At 40.3% G+C, this 22,171-nt stretch overlaps 1 protein-coding gene across 1 annotated transcript in view; it reads left to right on the top strand.

The window, feature by feature from the left end:
- SCAPER (S-phase cyclin A associated protein in the ER) overlaps positions 1–21,182 on the top strand; it is a 135,798-nt gene extending 114,616 nt beyond the window's left edge. Inside the window, exons 29-32 of the mRNA XM_083870732.1 lie at positions 1,453–1,602; positions 16,383–16,574; positions 19,070–19,121; positions 20,767–21,182. Coding sequence (XP_083726858.1) covers positions 1,453–1,602; positions 16,383–16,574; positions 19,070–19,121; positions 20,767–20,861 — 489 coding nt within the window. The 3' untranslated portion in view covers positions 20,862–21,182. The remainder of the gene's footprint in view (positions 1–1,452; positions 1,603–16,382; positions 16,575–19,069; positions 19,122–20,766) is intronic.
- The last annotated feature ends 989 nt before the right edge of the window (positions 21,183–22,171 follow it).

The following is a 22,171-nucleotide window of genomic DNA, read 5'->3' as shown; positions in this document are numbered from 1 at the left end:
TCTGTAATGTTAAAAAGAACATCCACCTGAGGCAGTTTGCTGGACACCCTGACCCTTTGGGCCATGGCAGGGTGGCAGACAGCAGAGGGAAAAGCCTCCTTTATGTGCTGTGTGATCCTTATCTCTAAGGGATTGTTTTATCACAAATTAGTAGGACTGTGGAATTGAGGGTTCTGATTAGCAGAAGAGGTCTGGTATTCTCAAGTTTGTATTAGCACAGATGGTTCATGGGTATATATTTAATTTCATTTGACAGTCTAAACAATTGAAAGATGGTAGTGAGAAACAGCACAGGGTCCTGAGCTGATATTAATTCTCGCTAAAAAGGAAGCATAGTTTCCTTGAAAAATTAGTTTAACTTTTGTACACAAACTCAGGTGCCCTTTGACCTGTTGTTATCAGGGGAGGTTAAACCCGGAGTGCTGGGTCACAGCATGCACGGACAGCACTAATTAAATAAGGATGGACCTGAGAACGTGGCATTTACATGACATAAAGCAGTAAATGGTGCTGTATTGGGCATTAAATTTTGAAAATACACTGACTTACCAGAATGCGTGAAGTTCAAGATCAAAAGCATCCACAGCTGAGCCTGGTTTCATTACCAAGGACTCTGCTTTTGCTGCGTGTATTTGGAATTCAGGAAGACTAAACTATGCCACAGCCTGGGATTTATGTATATGTATTTACCACAGGCTACAAGGTAGAAAATGAAGAAAACTCTGAAATGAAAGAGATTTTCTCAGGCCTGCATTGCTGTTTCATTAGAGTTAGGGGTCTTTCATGCTCATTCCTTGTGCTTTAGTTTTCCCCTTTGACCCTGTGTCGCTCTGTCTGCTTGACATGTTTATTAAATAGAGGCTGTAGGCTGCACAGATAAAATCTAATTCTGAATCTCCACATTACAGCAATTTGCCTACTTGTAAAAAACATCCCAAGAAGGTTTGCAGCTGAGTGTTCTCTCCTTTTGGATGTTTCTAACTTTTTGTAATGTTTGAAAAGTCATTATTTGTTATTCATCATTGTATTCCATTCAGAGAGTGAGTTATTAATGAGAAATGCATTTTGCTCTGGTGCAGAAATGAAGATGGTTTGGTTTCTTTTGCTTATTTCTAAGAGATATTACTAAATTTTCCTGGATCATGTAATGTATGCCAAATGAAATGGTCAACCTAATGCTACACTAAATGCAGAATCCAGTTTTTCCTGTGTCCCTTGAAAATTTGGTTTATTCTTGCTTCTGTGGCTTTTAATGTTGTATTCCAGTTGTGAACAGTAAGTGACTGAAAAAAGAGATCTGATCCCGGCCTTTCACAACAAAGAACATAGTCTGCACTTCACAAAAAAACCCAGAAGGTTTAAACAATCTAACAATTGATGTGTACACAATTCACACTGGTTCTAGAACATACTGTTGGAGTGTTAATTTTTGTTTCTTGGCCTATTTTTCAGTCGATTGTGGGAGCTGAAGGACTGTCCCTGGCCTTCAGGCACATTATCAGCTCCCTGCTGTGGTACTGCTCCCAGCATACCTGTGAAGGATTGCTGCACGAAGTCATCATTTGTGTGGGCTACTTCACTGTAAACAACCCAGATAACCAGGTAAGGCAAATGGAAAAGGGGATCAGAAGTTATCAAGGGCACATTTAGTCATGGATCCCTCCAGGAAACTCATCCCCTCAGCATTGGTTTTGAAGCACTTGTGCACACATTCCTGTGAGCACAAAGGGATGTGTTTGCAAAAAAGAAACTGAAATTGTGTGTTAAAACAAAGACATTGATTTTGTGTGTCCATAGGCAAACTTCATTTGGAGTTTGCTGCCATTGCATTGATTTGAACTGGCCCTGCTCCCAGCGAAGGTACACTTAGCAACTGATATTTTTAATTCTAAGTTAGCTTCACATCAGCTTGATCAGATGGCTGTGGTACCCAAGTTAAACCTTTTTAATGCCAACTAAGTTATTTTCCCCTGAAGACTTGGCCTTGAATGCCAGTGTAGCTGTCTCCCTGCTTCCCAGTGCCCAGGTTTAAGCCATTCTTCTCCATGAATCTTTTCAGTCATAAACTAAATGCTCTGTTCAAGAAACAGTAGAAATTCCCCTTTAGCTCCCTTGATTGTTATCCACTTTTGCCACTGGACTCTGTGACCTCTCTTACTGGCTTATAAAATAACACAGATGCAAAACTTGAAAAATATTTCAAATGTATCAGTCTTTAAAATCTCCTGGTTTCCTCAGCTTATATGTAACATCTCAGGGTGTATTGGGCTGGGCAGGACTTGGCACTGGCTCTTTGAATATGTGAAGCTAACTCTTAATGTGTAGGTACTGCACTACAATGCCCACATGTTGGGTATGACTCAGTTGAATGCTGCATTTTGTGCAGGTACTCACTGTGTTCTCTCTGTGCTTGTCCCACCTGGTTCCCTGTTGTGCTCAACATTTGGGATAGGGCTTCAGGGTGGGGGAGCTCAGTGCCCTCAGTTCAGCTGATGAGCAGGAGGAAGTGTTAAAACTTGTTAGGAAAGGTTTTAGAGAAAAGCTGATCAATAACATTCTTACAGTTATTGCCTATAATTGGAACAGTGTAATATCTTTAAGCTGAGAATGCTGTCACAAGTATTATACAATTGTATCATGATGTTTCTGTGGGATTGGCCAGAGCTGGAGGGAGGATGCTGCAACCTCCCTAGCCAGTGTGACCAAATCCCACTCAGGATCTGGAGCTGCCTGTTGTGTGATGCTGCTGCCACTCTGAGCCCCTCTGCTGCCTGACGGGTCGAGCTGGCTCCCAGACGTGCCAGCAAACCACCTTATCTTCTCTCTGCAGTTCAAAAATCCCTGTTCTGGCACACAAGTCCAAACAGATGTGCATGGAAGAGTTGGCACTGCAGGAAGAGTGCTGCAGAGGGGTTTCCTGCAGCAGTGGCGGCCTGCAGTGCTGGTGCCTGGGGAAGGTGTGACTGTAGCCCACTGGCACCGTGCCCTGGCAGAACCCCTGGGGCTCCACAGGCCCCAGGACACTGAGGGGGAGCCTTGGCAGCTGGGTCCTGGAGCCTTCAGCTCTTGGGGCTGAAGGTGGTTCTCAAAGTCAGGTTTAGGCTTTCGATCAGACAGCCAAAAGCTCTCTTTTAGGGTGGTTTGCTTTGGAGGTACAATCTCAGATGTCAGGACATGCTTAATTTTTTACATAATTTCTAATACTCTTCATTAATATGATTTTCACTGAGGAAGAGGCATTTGGTCTGGCTTTTTTTTGTTTAAAAAGGCATTTGAAAAACTGAAAGTTTCCTTACTCAGTTGCTTGGAAGATACTGGAAGTTTTTTCAGTGAAAGGAAGTAATTTTTCTTTTACTACCAGGCAAAGCAGTATGACTTTCTTATGGTCATTATTTTTAGGTGCTCTTTGTGTTGTGATTTCCCCTAGACAGGCTGTTTTTCATGAAGAGGAAAATGCTTTCTTTTCATTCAGTTATGGTTTAATTTTTTATTACATTAAGAGCTTCCAATCTTTTCTTTTGTTGTTGATCATTCAGGGAGTCCTACTAAAAATAAAAAATTGGTCTCACAGTGGAAGTTTTCAAATAGTAGGCTTGAAGTCCTGGCAAGTACAGTGTAATAAAAATAGATACACTAGACTTGAGCTGTGAAAACAAATTTCTGTAAAGCCAGATAGCTTTATTTAGTATTTGAACCAACTTCAACTGAGTCAATAACTGACATATTTCAAGGCAGATTCAGATTCTTCTTGCAGTCAAATGTTCATTTGTTTGGAAACGTTTATGGTTTAAAGTCGTTTCCTCTCTAAATTTGTATTTCTTATTACAAACGGTAATGTTTTCATTCCTTTCAAACAAATGTTTTCATTCCTTTCAATACTCAAAATGAAAAAGAACAAACCGTTGTCTGGAGTTTTCAGTGTCCCTTTTTGTGGTTCCTTTGTCTATCCGCATCAACAGACAAATATCCAAAGCAGCATACTGGAAGAAGAAAAAAAAGGCAACTTTAAAAAAAAAAAAAAAAAAAAAAAAAAAAAAAAAAAAAAGGCAGTTCCCCGTTTGGAGAAGAGATAGATTTCTAAAACAGAAATTTTACAGCCTGTCAACCTCAGCATTGACCTTTTGTAGTAGTACAGTGATTTAAACTGCTACCACTATGCAGACAAAATCATAAGAGGGCAATTTCCTAAATATTTCACATTCATAGAACAAAATCTTCCAAGAGCATCATATGCCAGTCATTTAATATAATATAGGTTTGACTTCATTTATGATGGTGTCTGTAAAAGTCTTTATACTTAAGTAGCAAATTGAAAAGGAAGGAGGAAAGTGCTTTTCTCTTGTGTAGCTTGGAGATTCAGATTTCTCCACAGCTCCAGGAGCCCTCAGCCCCTCCCAATGGGTCCCACACACAGAGCCTCTGCCTGGGCTCCCACTTGGTGTTTCCACCATGCCTGGCTCCTGGTCCAGGCCCAAGTGATTCTGTCGAGGAGCAGTGAGGACAGTGGATTCCTGAGGAATACATTCCGGAGTGTTTTGATAGTGCTTGCTCTGTTTATTTTAGAAAGACTGTGATTTTGCTGACTCTGCCCACATATAATATATTAGTAATATTCCTTTCCTTCGTTCTTATTCTGTTTTAACATTCATAAAGCTTTTCCAGGGCAGCTGCTGTCACTGAAGAAATAAATCAGTTATGAAAGTAATAATTGCAAAAAAGCAAGGAGTGTTTCTTTAATATTTGAAATGCTCCGAGGCCAGCAGTCAGGCCTGAGCTGCCCTGTTTTGTGTTGGAAGGTGAACTTGTGTTTATTACAGAGCCAGGCAGCCCCTGCCTCACAGGCCAGCTCAGCTTGATAGGGCATCTGCTCCTGGGGAAGGATGAGCAGGGGAAAGGGATTCTCTTTCTCTGGCCACCATTTAATCTACTGCCATACAAAAACAGGTCCCATGATACCAAGGATAGACATGGAACTCTAAACTGTGTAATAAACATAATGTCCAATCTTTCAATAGCCAACCCTACTATATCAGACTGTAGAATTACAGTTTCTAATTAAAATGTTCATGTTAATTAAAATTATCCTTCTATTTCATTACATTTTTATTCCCTTTTATTGTTTGATTTAATTAGTATAATGAATATAATTAGCATGTGCTGTCAACTCACCTTATTTGCATATTATATTGAATAATTGAATGTGGTCCTGGAATTAAATTAACAGGAATGACAGATGATTCGCTTTCTTTCACATTGCTGCATTGGGAATAGAAATCTTTCCATATTCATTGCAGTTAGGGAATATTTTTCATCTGAAAAGTCCTCACAAATCAGATCCTCAGCCTCTGAATCTTGCTGACAGGCTCCAAAAGAAGTTGCATTATTTGTTTGCACTGCTATGGCTTTATTTAAATAAACATAGCTTTTGTTCTCCCAGTCTTTGATACACACTGTATTTAGAGTGCTCTAGAAGAATCCCACTGACTTTAAGGGCTTGTAAGATATGAACTATATGCTTCTAGAAGATACTCTTGCTAGATTGCAAAACAAAATCTCTGCTGAAAGAGTCAGGAAAAAGTGTGTGCAGCTTTTCCGAACTTTGTTATAAAATTAGGCTTGTAGATAGAAGTAAAAACTTCTCTCAGAAGTTTTTAAAAAATGTGCATGCACATTGTGTGTCCTTGAAGAAGGGAGTTCATTCCCAAAAGTCTTCCAGTTGTGTAATTCTAACTTATTTCTCTGTCCAAACCCTCTATCCCCAGCCATTTGTGTCCATAAAAACTCATATAAACTCATAAATAATTGAAATGCTAGTATCTAATAGTCTACATGCTGAAAATAGAAGCACAAAGAATTAGCTGTAATAGTATCAGTAACCTACTAGAAATTACTCCTTGCTATACAGGTGTGGATTTTTTGTTGCAAAACATGTTTCTGGGCATTCAGCTAACTTCAGGTAAAGGGGTAAGGAGCAGTAAGATAACAGGATGTTTTGGCAGGGAATTTCTCCCATGTTAAATATGTAAAACATCACACAGCAGTATCACAGGTAAAAATATGTTATGTAAAGAAATTGGAATATTGTATGTTAGTTACAGTTCTGAAAGGATCTTGAAATTTAGGACTCACTCATGGCACCCAAAGCATGGTAGTTAGTCCCCAAGAAAGGTTTCATCCCAAGATTATTTTCCCTTTTTTGTTAAATTATTGACTTATAATCGTATTTTCTTCTAAGCATTTCTTGTGTCATAAAGTAGCAGGAGCCTTTGTCATACACAGTGTATGTCACAAATATATATCTGTGTATGACACATCCTAGCTGTGGTTACAAGTACTGGGCTGCAAGGGACACTTACAAAAGGACTTTGGATTAAAAGTGACCTTCTGGAGGGAAATTATTTTGTGCTTTTGACAGAGTGCATATTGAGTTTTAATATGAGGCCAGTTTTCTATAGTGTTAGTGGGAAGGAAGAAAAAGACTTCTAAAATGGAAAAATTGTGAAAATCAGAAGTGCACAGGAAAACTTGCAAGTTATAAAAATATGTAGAGTTTCCATATAGATTGTTTACTAGAGGCCATCATGAAACTTCCATAGTTTATGTTGCTTTTGGGGCTGTGGAGTGACTGGAACAATTTTGATCTGGTAGGTGAACTTTATGAAAATACGGCACAAAGAGTAAAGGTGCAGAAATTAGTAGTTACCGTGCAGTTAACATCCCTATCTGTAAGTAAATAGGATCTGAAATTACTTAATTCTGATTTTGTTATTTGTTCTCAAACAGGGATTTTTTGGAGTATTGATTTCATGTTGAGGTTATGAGGTTTTTCTTTAAAACTTTTTTTAAAGCCCCATACCCTGATGTTTTAAAGCTTTATAGGTTTGAACAAGAAATATGCCTGGTAAATTTTGTGGAATAGCTGATTTTGGCAAGTGAGTGATTCATGTGAAGTTGTAGTCTTGACTCCCATTTAGAAGCACTTCAGCTTGTGAACAGAAATCTCCTAAGGATTAAAGTGCCTGGGTTAGAGCGAAGTACATTAAGGCAGCTCTGTAATGTATGCTTTGGCTCTCGCAGCCTTACATCCTCAGCCACATAAATTCACTTAAGTGAACCAATGTCTTCAGGAAAGATGGCATTCCTGTCTGGGCAGTCAGGGAAAAGATGCCTTTTAGATAATTTGTCAGACACCTTTGTTGTTATTAGAGCTTCCCAATGAACTTTTTCTTTTTAAGAATGATCTATGACAAAGCAAATCAAATATGTCAGAAGCATTTGGGACCGCCCATTTCATGTGTCACATCTTAATTGTATTTCTAACATTCCAAAATGCATTCTGGATTTTGTTGGGGTTTTTGAGAGGGTGTGAGGAAGGTAATTTAATATGAGCAAAGACTTAGCATGAAGTAAAGTGTATTTCGTTTCAGTTCATGATGACTGGCTGATGCCTGTAGGGACGAGAAGAGAGAGTGTATAGGAATTAGTGTGAGAAATTAATGCATTTGGATTTATCTTATTGTCTTCCTCTCAAACTGTAAACACGAAAGAATAAACTTCTCTCCCAAAGTCATAAAAGCCAGTACTTCCAACAGCCTTCAAATCCAGTCCCTAACTGAGGCTCAGGAAGACAGGGAGCCATCAGCTGCTGCCACCTCCGGAGCACGATGTTCTAAATCTTACTCCTGGGTCAGGATAAAAGGAGTTTGGTGGTATCAACTTAATCCCCAGTGGATCTTCGTCCACATCGAAAAAACACCACAAAGTTTGGCATAATCCTGCTTAATAGGCAGTTTGTTCCCAGCTCAGACCTGGGCCTGGGCCGCACTGGCTTTGGACAGAGGCAGGAGCTTGCGCAAGGCTGCCGTCCTGCCTGCTCCACCCAGTGCCACACTCGCCCCTTTGCTTGGGAACTGCTTTTCACACTGAGACTTAAAACAAAGTCTAAAGCCTGCAAATATTTAATCAGCCTTGCGAGCTATTGTCTGTCTGGCCTCATGTGTGAGGGAACTCCCTGCGCTGCTCTCATAAACTCTGGATTTCGAAGGCTCTGCAGAACCGCGGTGGCTGTCCCCGCCGTGGCCGGCCCCATGCAGAGGCAGCGCCGGCCTGCTCTGTGTTCCCAGCAGCTGACAGTTCTTCCTTGGATGCTGCTCTGAGGGTGGGAGCCTGCAAGAGGCCCAGAGAAGTCTTCCCAACCCGTTGTGTCATGTTCAGCTCAAGTCGCACTTGATTGAAGAGATGCTGAAACATAAAGAGCAAAATGCATTAATGGAGTACTAGGGAAAATATTGCACATCTTCCTCTCCCCTTAGTAAAGGGTAAATTGTAGCTCATTTTTCGTGTCAGAAAAGCACATTTTCTTGCTCTCTGTTTGAAGCTTTGTCTCAGCCAGCTCTGTAATATGTCCAGTGGCTCAGTGTTTCACAAGCTTTTTAGTTGATGATTTGATACTTTGACAAACCCTTTACATTTCTTATGGAAGCCATAAGACAAAATGTGCTAGGAATAGTAATTCCAACACTGTGTAGCTTACTTGTGAGTAGAGTTCCAGAGTGTGACAGAAAACGTTTGCTTTTGAAGAGAGAAAACGCTCTGAGACACACAAAAAGATTTTATGTGTTTTAGAGTGTAATGTTTGAATTATTCACACCTTCTGGGGATTTTGACCAAAACTAGCTCTGTTTCCAAGGATGCTAGCAGAAACCTCAGCCAATAGTTCGTCTGAACTTCTGTTAACTGGTCCTCTTTGTTCTCTACCCTTTAAATCGTCCTTCTTCAGATCAGTTGGATTTCATTCAGAGTAAATGACTGGAGAATCGTGCCCAAAGCAGCAGCCTAAGTTTGTAAGTGGCTCATCATCGAAGCTAAAAATGATATCTGAGAGTGAAGATGATTCTTCAAAAACAGTGCAGGGCTGCAAAGGTTAATTCTAATCACTTCAGGGCTCAGAATAATACCTGAGGATTCGAGATGTGTCATGATGTTTTTTTTTATTTTATCTGACAGAATATGTATTTCTCATACATTGGATCTATAACATTATTTTCTGATTAAAAATTATTAGGCTAACAGTTAAACATATGAATCTTTTGCTACATTATTGTGGAAACAATGAAGCCTAGAAATTTCTAGGATGCAGTGATACCCTGTAGTTTAACAGAGTCTGTAAGTATATGATGAACACGAAGTGTGAGAACAACCTCACATTTAAATGTTTATTTTTATGTTAATAAATGCTAAAATGCTCTCACTTTGGTAGTTAGGCTTTTCCTTAATACTTTTTCCAGGTCAGATATTAGATTATTGTTTTCTTCTGTAGCCTGGACAAGTATTAAATTCACAAGTAACCTCAATGGATATTAGAATTGCTTCCATTTTCCTTTCATCGCACTGTAATGAAGTTTATCTTTTACAATACTTGTTTAACATTATTTATTTATTGATTAATTTAATCTTATATCTACTTCCATTTGTTGTCTTATAACTAAGGTGACTTGTTAGTTGTCATTTTGGGCTGCATTTGTTCAAAAGTTTTGTATAATAAACTTTTGCTAGATTTTCCACTAGCATCACTTTTGATAAACATTTTAACATTTTCAGTGCATCATTGTCCTGGTGGTGGCCCTTGTCCTATCCTAAATGTTGGTATGTCTTAGGATGACTATACAAAAATGGATGTGAGAATTTTTTTCTCTGATGTATACACAGAGCACCCCTGAATCTGCTTAAACCATAGAGCTCTAAAAGGATAATGCTTAGTATGTGGTTTATAGGAAGACTGATGTTATTCATGAACACCCTTATCTTCTCTCTGAAAGCTTACACGTGACACTAAGAAAATAAACACTGGAATTGTTCAAATAGACAAAATTCTTATTTTCATGTTTGAATGTAGCATTCTGGAACTTCCTTTTTGCATGGAAATGGTGCTCTGATTCCCGAGAAGTGCTAGGAGGAATTTAGAACATTCTTTGCTCAGAGCTTTGCCAATAGTGGAGTTTGCAAAATGGAAAGAAAAGAGCTTGACCTTAAAACAGAAGAAGAGCCTAAGTGGTGACACATTCTGCTGATTAAATGCTAGCAGTATGAGATCTGTTTATATAGAAGCAAAGAAAAAATGCAGATCTAACTTTGAAGAGAAACTCTGGACTACTAATATAAAGACTTACTTCTTTTACGAAGTTGTAAATAACCTGACATCAAACAAAGGGATTTAACTGTTTGATGGAATACTGTTACAGAAATTGGATGCACAGTTCCTGTTCAATGAAGTTATTACTTGTTAGTACAAATTAGAATTGACATTTTTATAAATGATAAATACATGGATAAGAAACATTAGTGGTTCCCATACTGACTACCATTTTAAGATCCTAATGTTTATAATGGCCATGTTGAAGGTTGGAAGCACAAGTCATCTGAGATAGCAGAGAAGGCAAAGAGTGCCCCTCAGAGAACCATTAACTTTTTAGGCTGAGTTGTTCTAAGAAAATCACATCTGAACATGAACTACATTATAGCAGAAGAGGACTGACAAGTAAAGGGCACATTTTAATGTTTCGTTTCATAAAAATGAAAAGAAATTCTGTTGGGAAGGATGTTTTTCTAGAAAGTGAATTCAGCTCCCAGTGATAAGCACTGTATTTGTTTCTAAGTACCTGTGGAACACCCCGTTTCACTGTCAGGTTTTTTTTCAAGAGCCAAAGAAGGTTTTGCTTCAGGAAGTTCTGAACTTTTCAACTGCTTGTTCCTGTATCCACATTAGTATAACTTTGTCTCAGTTTTCACTTGAAAAAAGAGCTACATCTCCTAATATTTGGTCAGAATTAACAAAAACCATCAGCCTGACTATAGACTACTAAGAACCTGGCATTTTCATGCAGGGTTGCCACACATTTGGATGGCTTGTAAGGTTTTGTTCAAAACTCGACATGTGGGTTTCTGCCTACAGATTTCAGTCCTCTTCTTGGCACTCTTGTTCCTTTCTCAGCTGCCCATTTTCCATTTCTTCTGTGGATGAAAAGAACGTATGGGCTGCAGAAAGGACCCAGAGTTTCCATGGCCTGGCTGGGAATGGTGGTGGGAGGCAGTGCCAGGGGCTCAGATGGCAGCACAGCCACTGGGTGTTGTCTCCACCTTGTGCCTTGACCCTGCCCCTGCCATGTGCCCCAGCAGTGCCACTGGTGCCAGCTGTGCCTTTGCTCCCAAAGGGAATCACTTCTCACTTCTTCATTTTGTCCTTCCACAGACAAGAAGTTTGGTGCTGGCTTATTCTTTTATCTGATTACAAAATTAATTAGCATCCATAAAAGATAATTGTGGTGGTTTTATTGTATATATTGACAGAAATAACTGACATGAATGATATCTTTACATCATTCATGCCTGCAAGACCTGCAAATGTCCAAGTGAAGCAAGAAAACCTAAATCCATCAGTAGAACTAGACTAAATATTGCTCTAAAAATCAGCACTTCCAGTCTGCAATTATCCTGGACTAACCTTGTGTAGTACACAAGCAGTGAAAAAGTTCTTGGTCTGACACTGAACCATTTATTTTGTTATTTGTAATAAAATATCTGACAATATTTAACATACATCCATAGAACCATTGGAAACCAATCTAGGATCATGATCTTCTTTAAATCTCTTTTATTGCAAGCAGAGTTTAAAATTCATTTAGTTCCTCTTTTTTGAATGCAGTTACAATTTAGAAAAAGAAACTCAGATTGTCACAAAAAATGCTACTCTATAATAAATCTTCACAGGGCAATTTAATTGAAGTGCTAGTTCTTGACAAATTACTAGCATGCATCTCCATTACATGTCTATTCAGAACATATGAATATATGAATGATATGAATATATGAATTATCAATTCACTTTAATGTAACTAATATTTGTTTAGTATTTTACATCCAGTCATTCTTCAACATTCTAAATGACATTTTCATTTTGTTGATGAAAATCGTGTTTGTACACTCAGTTACCTGATTGTGAAAATACAGTTTCAAAGGCAAGAGGGTTCATATTTTAGCTTTCTGTAAAATTAACTCTTGAATTGGAAGATTTTGCATCTGATTTGACATGCAACTGCTCAGACATTCTGTGGCGTTGCTGTATCATTCCAAAGTTCTGGATCCTGTTAGTTATGAGGATTTTATTACCCTCCTTTGACAAAAATACATATATATGCATTTTAAAATAATTTTGAAGTAGTTTTCACTGATAAAAGGAATACAGAGAAAGATTAAGTGAAGTACAAATATGTATATGCAGTATGTAAATAGAATTAGGAGATGTTCAGCAAAACATCTTTCTCTTGCTGGTTCTTGGGTGAAGGCTGCTATGTGTGCTACTCATTATCTCTCTGAAAGGAAGGAAAGGAGCTGCACTTTATGATTCTTATTCCTGCAGCAGCATCAGAACATTAATTCTGGTACCCTTGGAGCTCACTGAAAAATGAAATGAGCTGCAGCATTCCCCTTTGCTACCCAGAGGAAAATCATGCCCAGGTTTTTCGGGTTGATATGGTCTATTAGTTCCTTAGAAAAGGCATTCAGTCCTGGGAAGTTCTCCTTTGTAAGGTGCCAGGAAGCAGTGGCAGGAGAGGAAGGCTGCTGTCCTGGGGGGCATGCAGGGAAGAACTGAGTATCCAGGGTGGAATATCCTTATGGAAGTCCTTCCAGCAGTTGCCTTAGGTCCGGAGCCAGACACCCTACCTGAGTGACTGGGGAAGCCTTATCTCCCAAGAGAATGATGAGTTCCCCTCACTACTTTATTACTGTTTCATACCACACGGAGCTTTTAATTTTTTGATTGATTGTCCTATTTTATTGCTCAAGTGCTGTGTGGCATATTGCTGGCTTTTGTCATTGGTGTCTGTTTTGAAAGACTGACTTTTATACTGCTTCAGGCTTTCACAGTGGGAATTACAGCAAATGGCCAAGCAATACACTTTGTAGTGAATATTAGCCCGAGTGAATGTGAGGAAAACACGGATTCTATCTAGAGACTTCAGAAATCATGAATCATGCTTTCCTAGGTGATAAAGTTCAGAAATACCAGTGGAGTTGATGGGGATGATTATTGCACATGCGAGAGCGCGAGTCACGTGGGATTGCTGGTAGGGCAGAGGAGAGAGCCTGACCCACTGGCTATTGCAGATTAGGCAAATTAGCAGGACCTGCAGAAAGCTATAAAGTGGTGGGAATGACAGAAGAAAACTGATAGGCAGCCCTGAAAGGTGTTGCTCAGTGAAAAGTTCCCACAGGTCACCACATCACTCATGGTGCCAGACAGTCAGCTGTAGGTGCAGCAGGCACAGCACACATGGTGTGGGAGACCTGGAAATGCAGGCAGACACCAACCAGGCAAGATTGGAGTCCTAAAAGTGAGGATTTGAGCTGCTCCAGTCTCTCTTCAACAGGCTTTTGAGGACCCAACAGGCTTTTTTGACCCATGCTTTCTGGTGTGCTAAACCTGGATTCTCACCTATTCTGTAACAGGGGCTCCACCTCCAATGGTGGGCCAGGATCAGAGGATCAGATGGATCAGGGCGTGGAGTTTGGCTGGTGACACAAAGGAAATCTTCCTTCCTTCATCATGAAGTAGCATTTCAGAAACCTATTTGCTGTGTCTCCTACCTGTGTGTCGTTTGGGTCTTCACAGGATTGTTCCAGCATTTAGCACATGTTGGGCCATAAATAAGATAAACTAACCTGGAATTTATTCCAGCTAAGCACAGACAAAACCAATAAAGTTGTGTGAATATCTATAAGTTCTGAGAATAAGCAACGTTTTAAAAGGAAATACAGAAAACATCAATGTGAGTTGCCTGCTCTGGATAAAAAAAAAAAAAAAAAAAAGGTTGTAGTAGCTTGGACTAATTTGATAGGTCTCAGTTCAGAAAACGAAAACCACAAGCAAATATTAATGGAACGTAGGCACACAGCTGAAGTTAAGCAGGTGCTTAAATGCTTGGCTGCACAGAAATGCAATGATTTAATTAGGATCTTGTTACATTTGACAGCCATATCTGACTAGCAGGCTAGAGAGAGAGCAACAAGAAAAGCTAATTCTGGGTGAATGTGCCTGGATCCCGGTCTGTGGCAGGGGGAGAGGCAAACTGCATTTCAGTAAGGAGTTTGTATCTTGTATGAGAGCAGTTTGTAAGATGAGTATTCCATATTCCAGGCCTGCAAAACTCCCTGGGATTACTAAGCCAAGTGATTGTTCTAAAAGAAAAAGAAAAGAAAAGGTTAAAAAAAAAAAAAAAAGGGCAAGAGAAGTGCAAGGTTTTCTTTTGCTTTCTTTGTTGTTCATCAGCTAAGTCAAGTGCTGGCCTTCACTTTCTCCAGCCACTGACAGTGAAACAAGGAATATGTGCTCTGCTGCAGGTTTATTTGATTGGGGCTTTTTCCAGTAAGGGGTGACTCATGTTTTTTTCTTCAGAGTACATAATATAGTGTATCAGGTTTAGTAGCTGCATTAGTACAATGAGCTGAAATCATTAAATTGATTCCACATGTGATAAATACCAGATTAAAACAGTCAGCAACCCCTCTATATACCTTCCTATCTTTAATGTTGAAAACGTCATAGTAGTAAAACTGTTGAAAAGGAAAAGATAATGAAATAATAATTCCATGGAAGCTATTTGGGTATCTGCACTGTGAGTTTGGCAGGACTTCAATAACTGTCCATGGCAGTTTTAGGACAGGTAAAGGAAGTGAACTGTGAAATGAAAAATTAGAAGTCCCAAAAGCTTCTTTGCCTCTGCCTGTTCATCAAGGGTATGGTGGCCATTAAAAGGAAATCAAGAGAGTTCTCTTGTTCTGTCCTGGATTAGAGATGCCAATTGTAGTTATTTTAGTACCAATTATGATTGACTTTAAATACTTTACTGATTGTAGAATTTACGACAGAAAAATAGAACAGTATAATAACCACTCTGGTTAATTTAAAATTTCAACTGTACTCCCAAACTTGGGGGCCACCTCTTGCTTACAGGCTGGGAGCTGAGAGTTTAGTATCATCCAAATGCTTCAGTGATATTTTCCTCAAAACAGTGTTTGAATGTATGCTTGCTTAATTGTCACTTTTTTGGCTGTCTTTTAAAAAATCCTTCTGTCTTTAAGGGCATTAAGACATTGCTCCCAGTATTTTGAAAGGTTTTCAAAGTCTTTTTTGACTGGTGAACTGAAACAAATGCAAACTATTATTTTGTTCATCTTGTTTTTAAACGGAATTGCATTATCAACTTAGTGTGTGCTCTGAAGGTATTATTAAAAGTGCTTTGAAAACTTGTAAATCCCTGTAATTTATGTTCCTGTAGTCTCAACTGCTTCTTTCTGTCCTTCTGGTTTTAATTTGAATGCAGTCTTGTCTGGGTGTGTACCTGTAAAATTGTGTTTTTCCAAGTACAATTTACAGTCATGACCCTCGGTTTTACAGTGTTCTAACCTTATAGGAGCTTCCTCCTATGCCAAAAAGCCAACTTTGGGTCAAACAGCTCTTTCATATTGCAATTGTCTAATCAAGGTTACTTGGAACAGATTCAATTCGGGCATTTTTTAGTTTATGGCAAAGATTTTATAAGAATATCAAGTGAATTGGAAAGGTTCCTTTGTAGGAGACCAGTGACAGCATTGCCTTATTTCTTCAGATGTATACAGTTGTAAACTTAGCCTTCTTCATGACAACAGTCCCATTTATCTAAACAATTCTCCTTTTAGAGCCAATGGCACTGATAGAAACTGAGATAAGGAATACAGATGGGAGGATCTCTGGAGTCTCTCCTTACAGAAACTCCTCACTGGGCAGCTCACAATCCCCTTTTCTTTTTGGTGCCTGAGAATGTGTGGCAGACATCTCCCATGAAACACACTCCTCTCGAACTGCCAGCTCCAGGAAAGGATGGTCAAGCTTCAGGAGGATTTTTTAAATCCTGGTGATTTCTTCCTGGATTTTTTCCCCCCACCATGCTCAGTGTGTTTAAATGGCAGGCGTCGGGGTTTTGTGTTTCATGGCTCTAACTTAGAATAGTCCCTGAGCTATAATTCTTTGTCTTTTGAATTAAGGTATTAAATTATCTATTTTATTGTAATCTGTAAATTGATCCCGTGCTTATTTGCTGTCTTTTTGGGTGATCCAGAAAAAAGAACTTTCAGAGCGTTATAATTTTTATATTATTCCGCAGTAAAAATAGTTCTTGCACACTGAAACAGAAGTTATTTGAACTAAATGTTATAGGCTTTATTTTTAGTACTTACTCCTCATCCATGCTCATTTTTTTAGCATGACTTCAGCACCCTTGGTGGTTAAGAGGAAGAGAGGAACACATAGATCACGTGTTTTAATTTTGTTCTGTTTGTATTTTCAGATCATTGTACAGTCTGGCCGTCACCCCACGGTGCTGCAAAAGCTCTGCCAGTTGCCTTTCCAGTATTTCAGTGATCCTCGGTTAATCAAAGTGCTCTTCCCTTCGCTCATAGCTGCATGTTTCAATAACCCTCAGAACAAGATCATCCTGGAGCAGGAGATGAGCTGTGTTTTACTGGCCACCTTCATCCAGGTACGGCTGCAGTGCTGTGCTCGCTTCTGCTTTCAGGGTGGGGATCTTCAATAAAACAAGCAAACAGCAGTGAAGTACTTTCAGGTTCTCTGCAGCTCTTCTCAAGCCACAGATGACGCCTGTACTTGAGGCATCTTATTACACTAAAAGGTTATCGAGTAGTTCAGGTTCTCCCTGTCTGTGCAGAATCCGGTTTTCATTAAAGTTACTGCATGTATTGGGAAGATTTGATGTAGATCTTAAAATATTTATTTTAAAAAAAATTCCTGCCCATATAACATATCTGAAATTGGTATATTAATGTGTTTACATGTAAATGTACAGTTGTATACTGTGTACCATAGATTTACAGAGAGCTGGGTAAGTGTATATATTTTATGCAGAAAATACACAAAACATATGTTACTGCTCTAATCTTGCAATCTTTATTTTTGACAGTAAGCCACCAACGTCATTACAAATACTGGTTTGAATAAAGATTTGCATTATTTTTCTTCCCTTTGCCTAAATGTATATGCTGTTTTATCTATCAGATTTTTGCATGCCTCGTGGTTTTCATGCATTTTATTGACTGTTTCCAGTGAATAAATGCTGTTTTCATAAACTCCACTACTAAAAATAATACACCTTTAGGAGTCTGTAACCCTGTATCAGTCACCTGAAAGTTACTGTTGTTGATAAAGAAATGATAATCGGATTCCTTTTCCTAATGCTTTATGCTAGTCCAAGGATAGGCTACATGCATTTGAAAGAGAAAGTACAAGAACTAAATATTTACTAAAAGTCTTTGCGTAACATCAAAGTTATGAGTGCAGCTACTTTTTATCCTTTTAATACTAAAATAATTGCAGAGCACTTTTTAAAAAATAAGTTCAGAACTTACTATTAGAAAACATTTCCTGTATAGTAATGAACTTCTGGTTAAATACACAGCTATAATTCAACTTCTTTGATTTTCTTAGAGTGAAACTGAAAAAAATATTTTTTGCATTATTAGTGGTGCAGCAAGTTTAGTTTGGGGTTTTTTCAGCTAAAAAACATGAGAGTGGAGGAGAATGTTCCCTATATTAATAATTAAGGTTGTTTACCTTGATTTCTGTGCTATGAGAGAGAGAATGGCACTAAAATCCGCAGTAGCTATGGTAAAGCGTAAGTATATTTGTAAGGGTCGTTACTGATTTGATTTCCAGTTAGTTATATCCCAGATGGCAAGTCCGTGTACTGTGCCTGCAGGCTTTTAAAGAAGGTGTTCCATTAAAATCTGGAAGAGTGGTGTGCACTGTAAAGTGTCCTGTCACTGCTGACTTCACTGGTCCTTCAGTATTTTGCCCATTTTAAAGTCTAATCCCAGATATTGCACGCGCACACACGGAGAGCAGTGCTGGCAGGATCCAGGGAATGCTGAGATCCCGCACACACAGAGGGGACTTGCCTCTCTACTTGTATTTCAACTCACTGCTGTTTGTCAAGCAAATCTCTCATTTGCTTCAGTAGGTTTGGGAAAAACTGTAAAATGTTGCCCTCTGACTAGAAAATGAGATTCTTCCTTTGCCAGGGAACGCAAAAAGAAGTCCCGTTTACGTAAAAGTTTGGTGGTATGTACGAATATATCACTTAAATACAGTGTGTTAAATGTGCAGCAAAAATCAAAAGAAGAGCATTGCTGCATTTTACAATGCTCTCCTTACCGAGAGATTTATTTCCATCAGCTGAAGTTTGCATCAGCCTGTTTATTTTTGTTACTTCTGTTTGGAGAGGTGCAGAAATGAGTAGAAACATTCAGGAGTATCCATGATTTGCTGTGTTGTATCTTATCTCGGATAATCTCTTCTTCAGTATTCTGTTGAGTGGAGACTCCAGCAAAGGACAGGATATGTAGTGCGGAGCTTACTGGTTCTGGTTGAGCTCGGTGTCCATGCTGGCTCCGAGGATGCTGCATCCCAAGGCCCGACAGCAGCAGGATCGTGCAGTGCCCCACGCTGGGGGCACAGCTGGCTGCCATGGCCAGCAGTGCTGGGCAGTGACTCCACATTCTCCCAGGAGATCAGCACCTCAGGCTCCCGGAGTGCTGGGAAGCACAGCCATTGAAATTGGGATCAGTCATTAATTTTTTTAAGAGTGTGTTTGGAGTTGGGAGCAAAAATCTGAAACACCGTTTGTTTTACAGAAACATGGCTATGGTAAATAAAAAATCACAATAATAACTATTTCCTAAGAAGACATTAAAGCCTTGGATTCTCTGTTTGTGTACTAAAAATATATTTTTTTGAAAACAGATGTAAATAAATGTATAAAAATCCACTGTGAATTACAGAATTTAAGTGCTGGCAGTATTGTATTATGATCCATAGCAAACAAGCCACCTTTGTTAATTTACAGATTACATGAAGTATTAGTATTTTTGAACAACTGTGAAAACTTTAAAATGCTGTTTTAATTCCTCAGATATAAGAGCCGAAAACCTGATGTCTTTTTTTGTTTGTTTTTCCCCACAGGATTTTGCACAGAGCTCAGGCCAGATGGAAAATCAGTTATCTCAGCAGAGGGGTACGTTCTCCGCAGTGTAACAGAGTAACAATTGGGTATCAAAATGTGTAGATACTGTGATTTACGTTTTCTAAATTCAGCATGGGTGAAAATAAATACAGTAAATTGCAGCATGATTTTACAGTTTGGGGGTGGGCTCCCTGGCTTACATCCTGACCTACACATACGTGTCTTCCAGTCTGCTGCTCATCTATCAGGGATTCGGACTGTTAATCTTTATTCAGTGCCATGTGGTATCATGTCTTAAAATGTGATACTGTACCTGCACATATTTAATTAGCTGACACAAAGGCTGCCTTCAAAAGTTTTAGGTTGCAGAAGCTATGCAGCCATGCCAATACATCCAGAGAGCCAAAAATCTCTATAATGCTGTCCTGTAATTGTCCTTTAAAGTTTGTCAGTTTGCAGAAGAGTTGTGATTTTCCCCCCCCCCCTCAGTTATTATAAATATCACTTTAAATGCAGTCAACCTTTATAGGCTAAACATTTGAAAGATTCTCAGCTGAGATGGCTGTTACTTGCTAAACACAGCTGAAATTCAAGTGTTGATGGGCATCTGGTCTTGAGTAGCTGTATTGTGCATAAAATGTGATGCTCAGACAGTCATTTCTCCCTTATAACAGGCAGAAATTCACCACCATTTCCTCAGCGTTTGCCAGGAGATGAGTGGTTTTAGGTCTAAAACAAAAAGTTTTTGTTTAAAAATAAATTATAAAGTTAAAGTAACTTTATGGAGATTTTTACTGGTGACATCAGACATCTCAGTCTGAAGCAGCCTCGTGCAGTGTCTGCAGCACCAACTTTCCAGGATTGTGTTTGCATGAGAAACTGTTTGAAAAACATCTAAAACCCAAGTGGAAAACTTGTTTTTTATTTTCACTATTCAAACTGGAGGAACTTTTAAACAAAGATGTAGGAACATGTGAGTGTGATTTCTAAACATTCCCAAGTTGCAAAAAAGTTGACTTAATAGTAGTGTAGGCAGGATTATTTTTGTCTCTTATATCACTTGAATCTGAAGGATGGTGTCCCCAAAAACAAATGGGAATAATAACACTGATGGGAATAAAACCTGAAAGCACAAATTCCGTAGTTGGGTGCTCTGTGGAGGATCAGACCCTCAAACCTGTGCACAGTGAAGTCCTGTCCACATCACTGCACGCTCTCAAGAGTGAAAGCTGCAATTTGTGCTTATGCTCTGAGCTCTGGGGAGTCGGGAGCACAACTCTTCTGCAGCCCTTTGTGGTAAAAAAAAGAAACTGCTGAGCAGAAAATGCCACTGAGGCTGCCCAGGGTAGAACGAGGCTGAGCTGGTCCCCAGTAGGTCCAAGAACATAAAGTGTGCAGAGATGTATAATGTCCCTCTGCACAGGGACAGAGATGTATACACAGAGATGTATAATGTCCCTGAGCAATTACAAATGAAAGCCTTTGCTCATCAGAGCTTCTGCCCCCATTCTTAAAGCATAGATGTCCCAAGCTCCACAGAAGTGTCACCCCATGGTCTCTGAGAAGATTTGGATAGGGAGAGTGGAGTAAATTACTTAAAGTATCTCAAATTGGCTGTGCATTCATTATTCTTGTTTTATTACCATCTTATCTTAAGAGGTAATAACTTGGTAATTTTATGTTCTGTCTTCAACAGAAAAATTTTTCAGTTCTCAAGATTATCTTGAGCTCTCCAACAGATTCCCCCGGCAGTCTTGGGAAGAAGCTCGACAGTTCTTCTTGAAAAAATAAGAGTTTTATTTAGTTTTTAAATCCCTAACATCATCACACTGACGAGTTCCTGCTGACTACCTTCTTTAAAATGCTATTCTTAAACGTTTTTGATACTCTAAATACTTACGCTGTAGATATATAATTTGCACTATTTGTATAAGTACTGTAGATACTTCCAAGTTTTGTTTTGTAATTTTGATAATTTGAGTTTATTTCGTTCTTGTATGCAATGTCATGATTTTGGTGTTTTCTGCCCTGTGGTGGGACTTGCACTGCAGAACTGCTGAAATAAGGTTGCAAATAGAGAAAATATGTTCTATATATCTTGTAATAAAATAACTTATTCTGTCTTGTGTGATTTCTGTGTTAAAATCATCAGTATGTTTGAATTACCGTAAGCAACAAAGTTCAGAAAGATAGGAGAAAACCACTCGTAAGATGTCTTTCTTGTTAATCAAGAGTCAATCAGAATCAAATCAAAGTAATTTGTCACATCTGGCCCTGCGGAAAGTTGGCTTATAATTTTTGGGGTGATTGAGGATACGTCACCTAAGACAGATTTTTTAGCCCTCGTGCGTTTTTAACGTCTCGGTTGGGCCGGGGCCGGGCTCGCTGCGGCCTCTCGCTGTTCCCGGCGCGGTCGGTGCCCCGCGCCCGGCCCGGAGCGTTTCCCGCGCGTCGCCGCGCTGAGGGGGCGCGCGACGCCCCGGCCCTGCGCCCGATTCCCGCCCGCGGGTACCGGCACCGCGACCGGGCAGCGACCGAGACCGCGACCGGTGCCGGACCAGGGACCGGCAGCGGGACCGCCATCGGCACCGGAACAGTCCGTTCTTGGCGGCCCCGACCGCGGCCTCCGCGCCTCCCATAGTTGCCGGCCCGGCCGGGTGCGGGCCTGAGGCAGCGGCGGTCCTGAGGCGAGGCCGCGCGCCTCGCTCCGGTCCAGCCCCGGGAGAACGCGCGGAGCTCCGGCCCGACCCGGACGGAGCCAGGTAACCGCGGGAGCCCCGCGGCGGGGCTGGGAGGGCGGCAGGGTCCCCATCCCCACCTGTCCCCGGCCGGCAGTGCAGAGCAGCCCCGGGCTGAGGCGGCCCCGCAGCCCAGGGCGGCTCCGTCCGCCTCGACGGCAGTTGGCGCTGGGAACCCGGTCCCTGCTCCCCGCGCCACAGTCAGTCAGGGTGGTGGAGCCGCGCCGGCGCCGCGTTTGCCCATTCCCTGCAGCCCGGAGGGCTCCGGCAGGTCCCGGATCTCCCCCTGCTCCCCGGGTGCCCGGAGATGGGGACGGGGGCGCGGCTCGGCGTAGCTCGAGTTTGGTCGGGCCGGCGATCCCG

The sequence above is a fragment of the Zosterops lateralis genome (genome assembly GCF_965231275.1).
Source record: "Zosterops lateralis genome assembly, chromosome: 13".
In the NCBI taxonomy this organism is placed as follows: Eukaryota; Metazoa; Chordata; class Aves; order Passeriformes; family Zosteropidae; genus Zosterops; species Zosterops lateralis.
The sequence above is the reverse complement of the archived record's forward strand: the minus strand, read 5'-3'. Positions and strand labels throughout refer to the sequence as shown.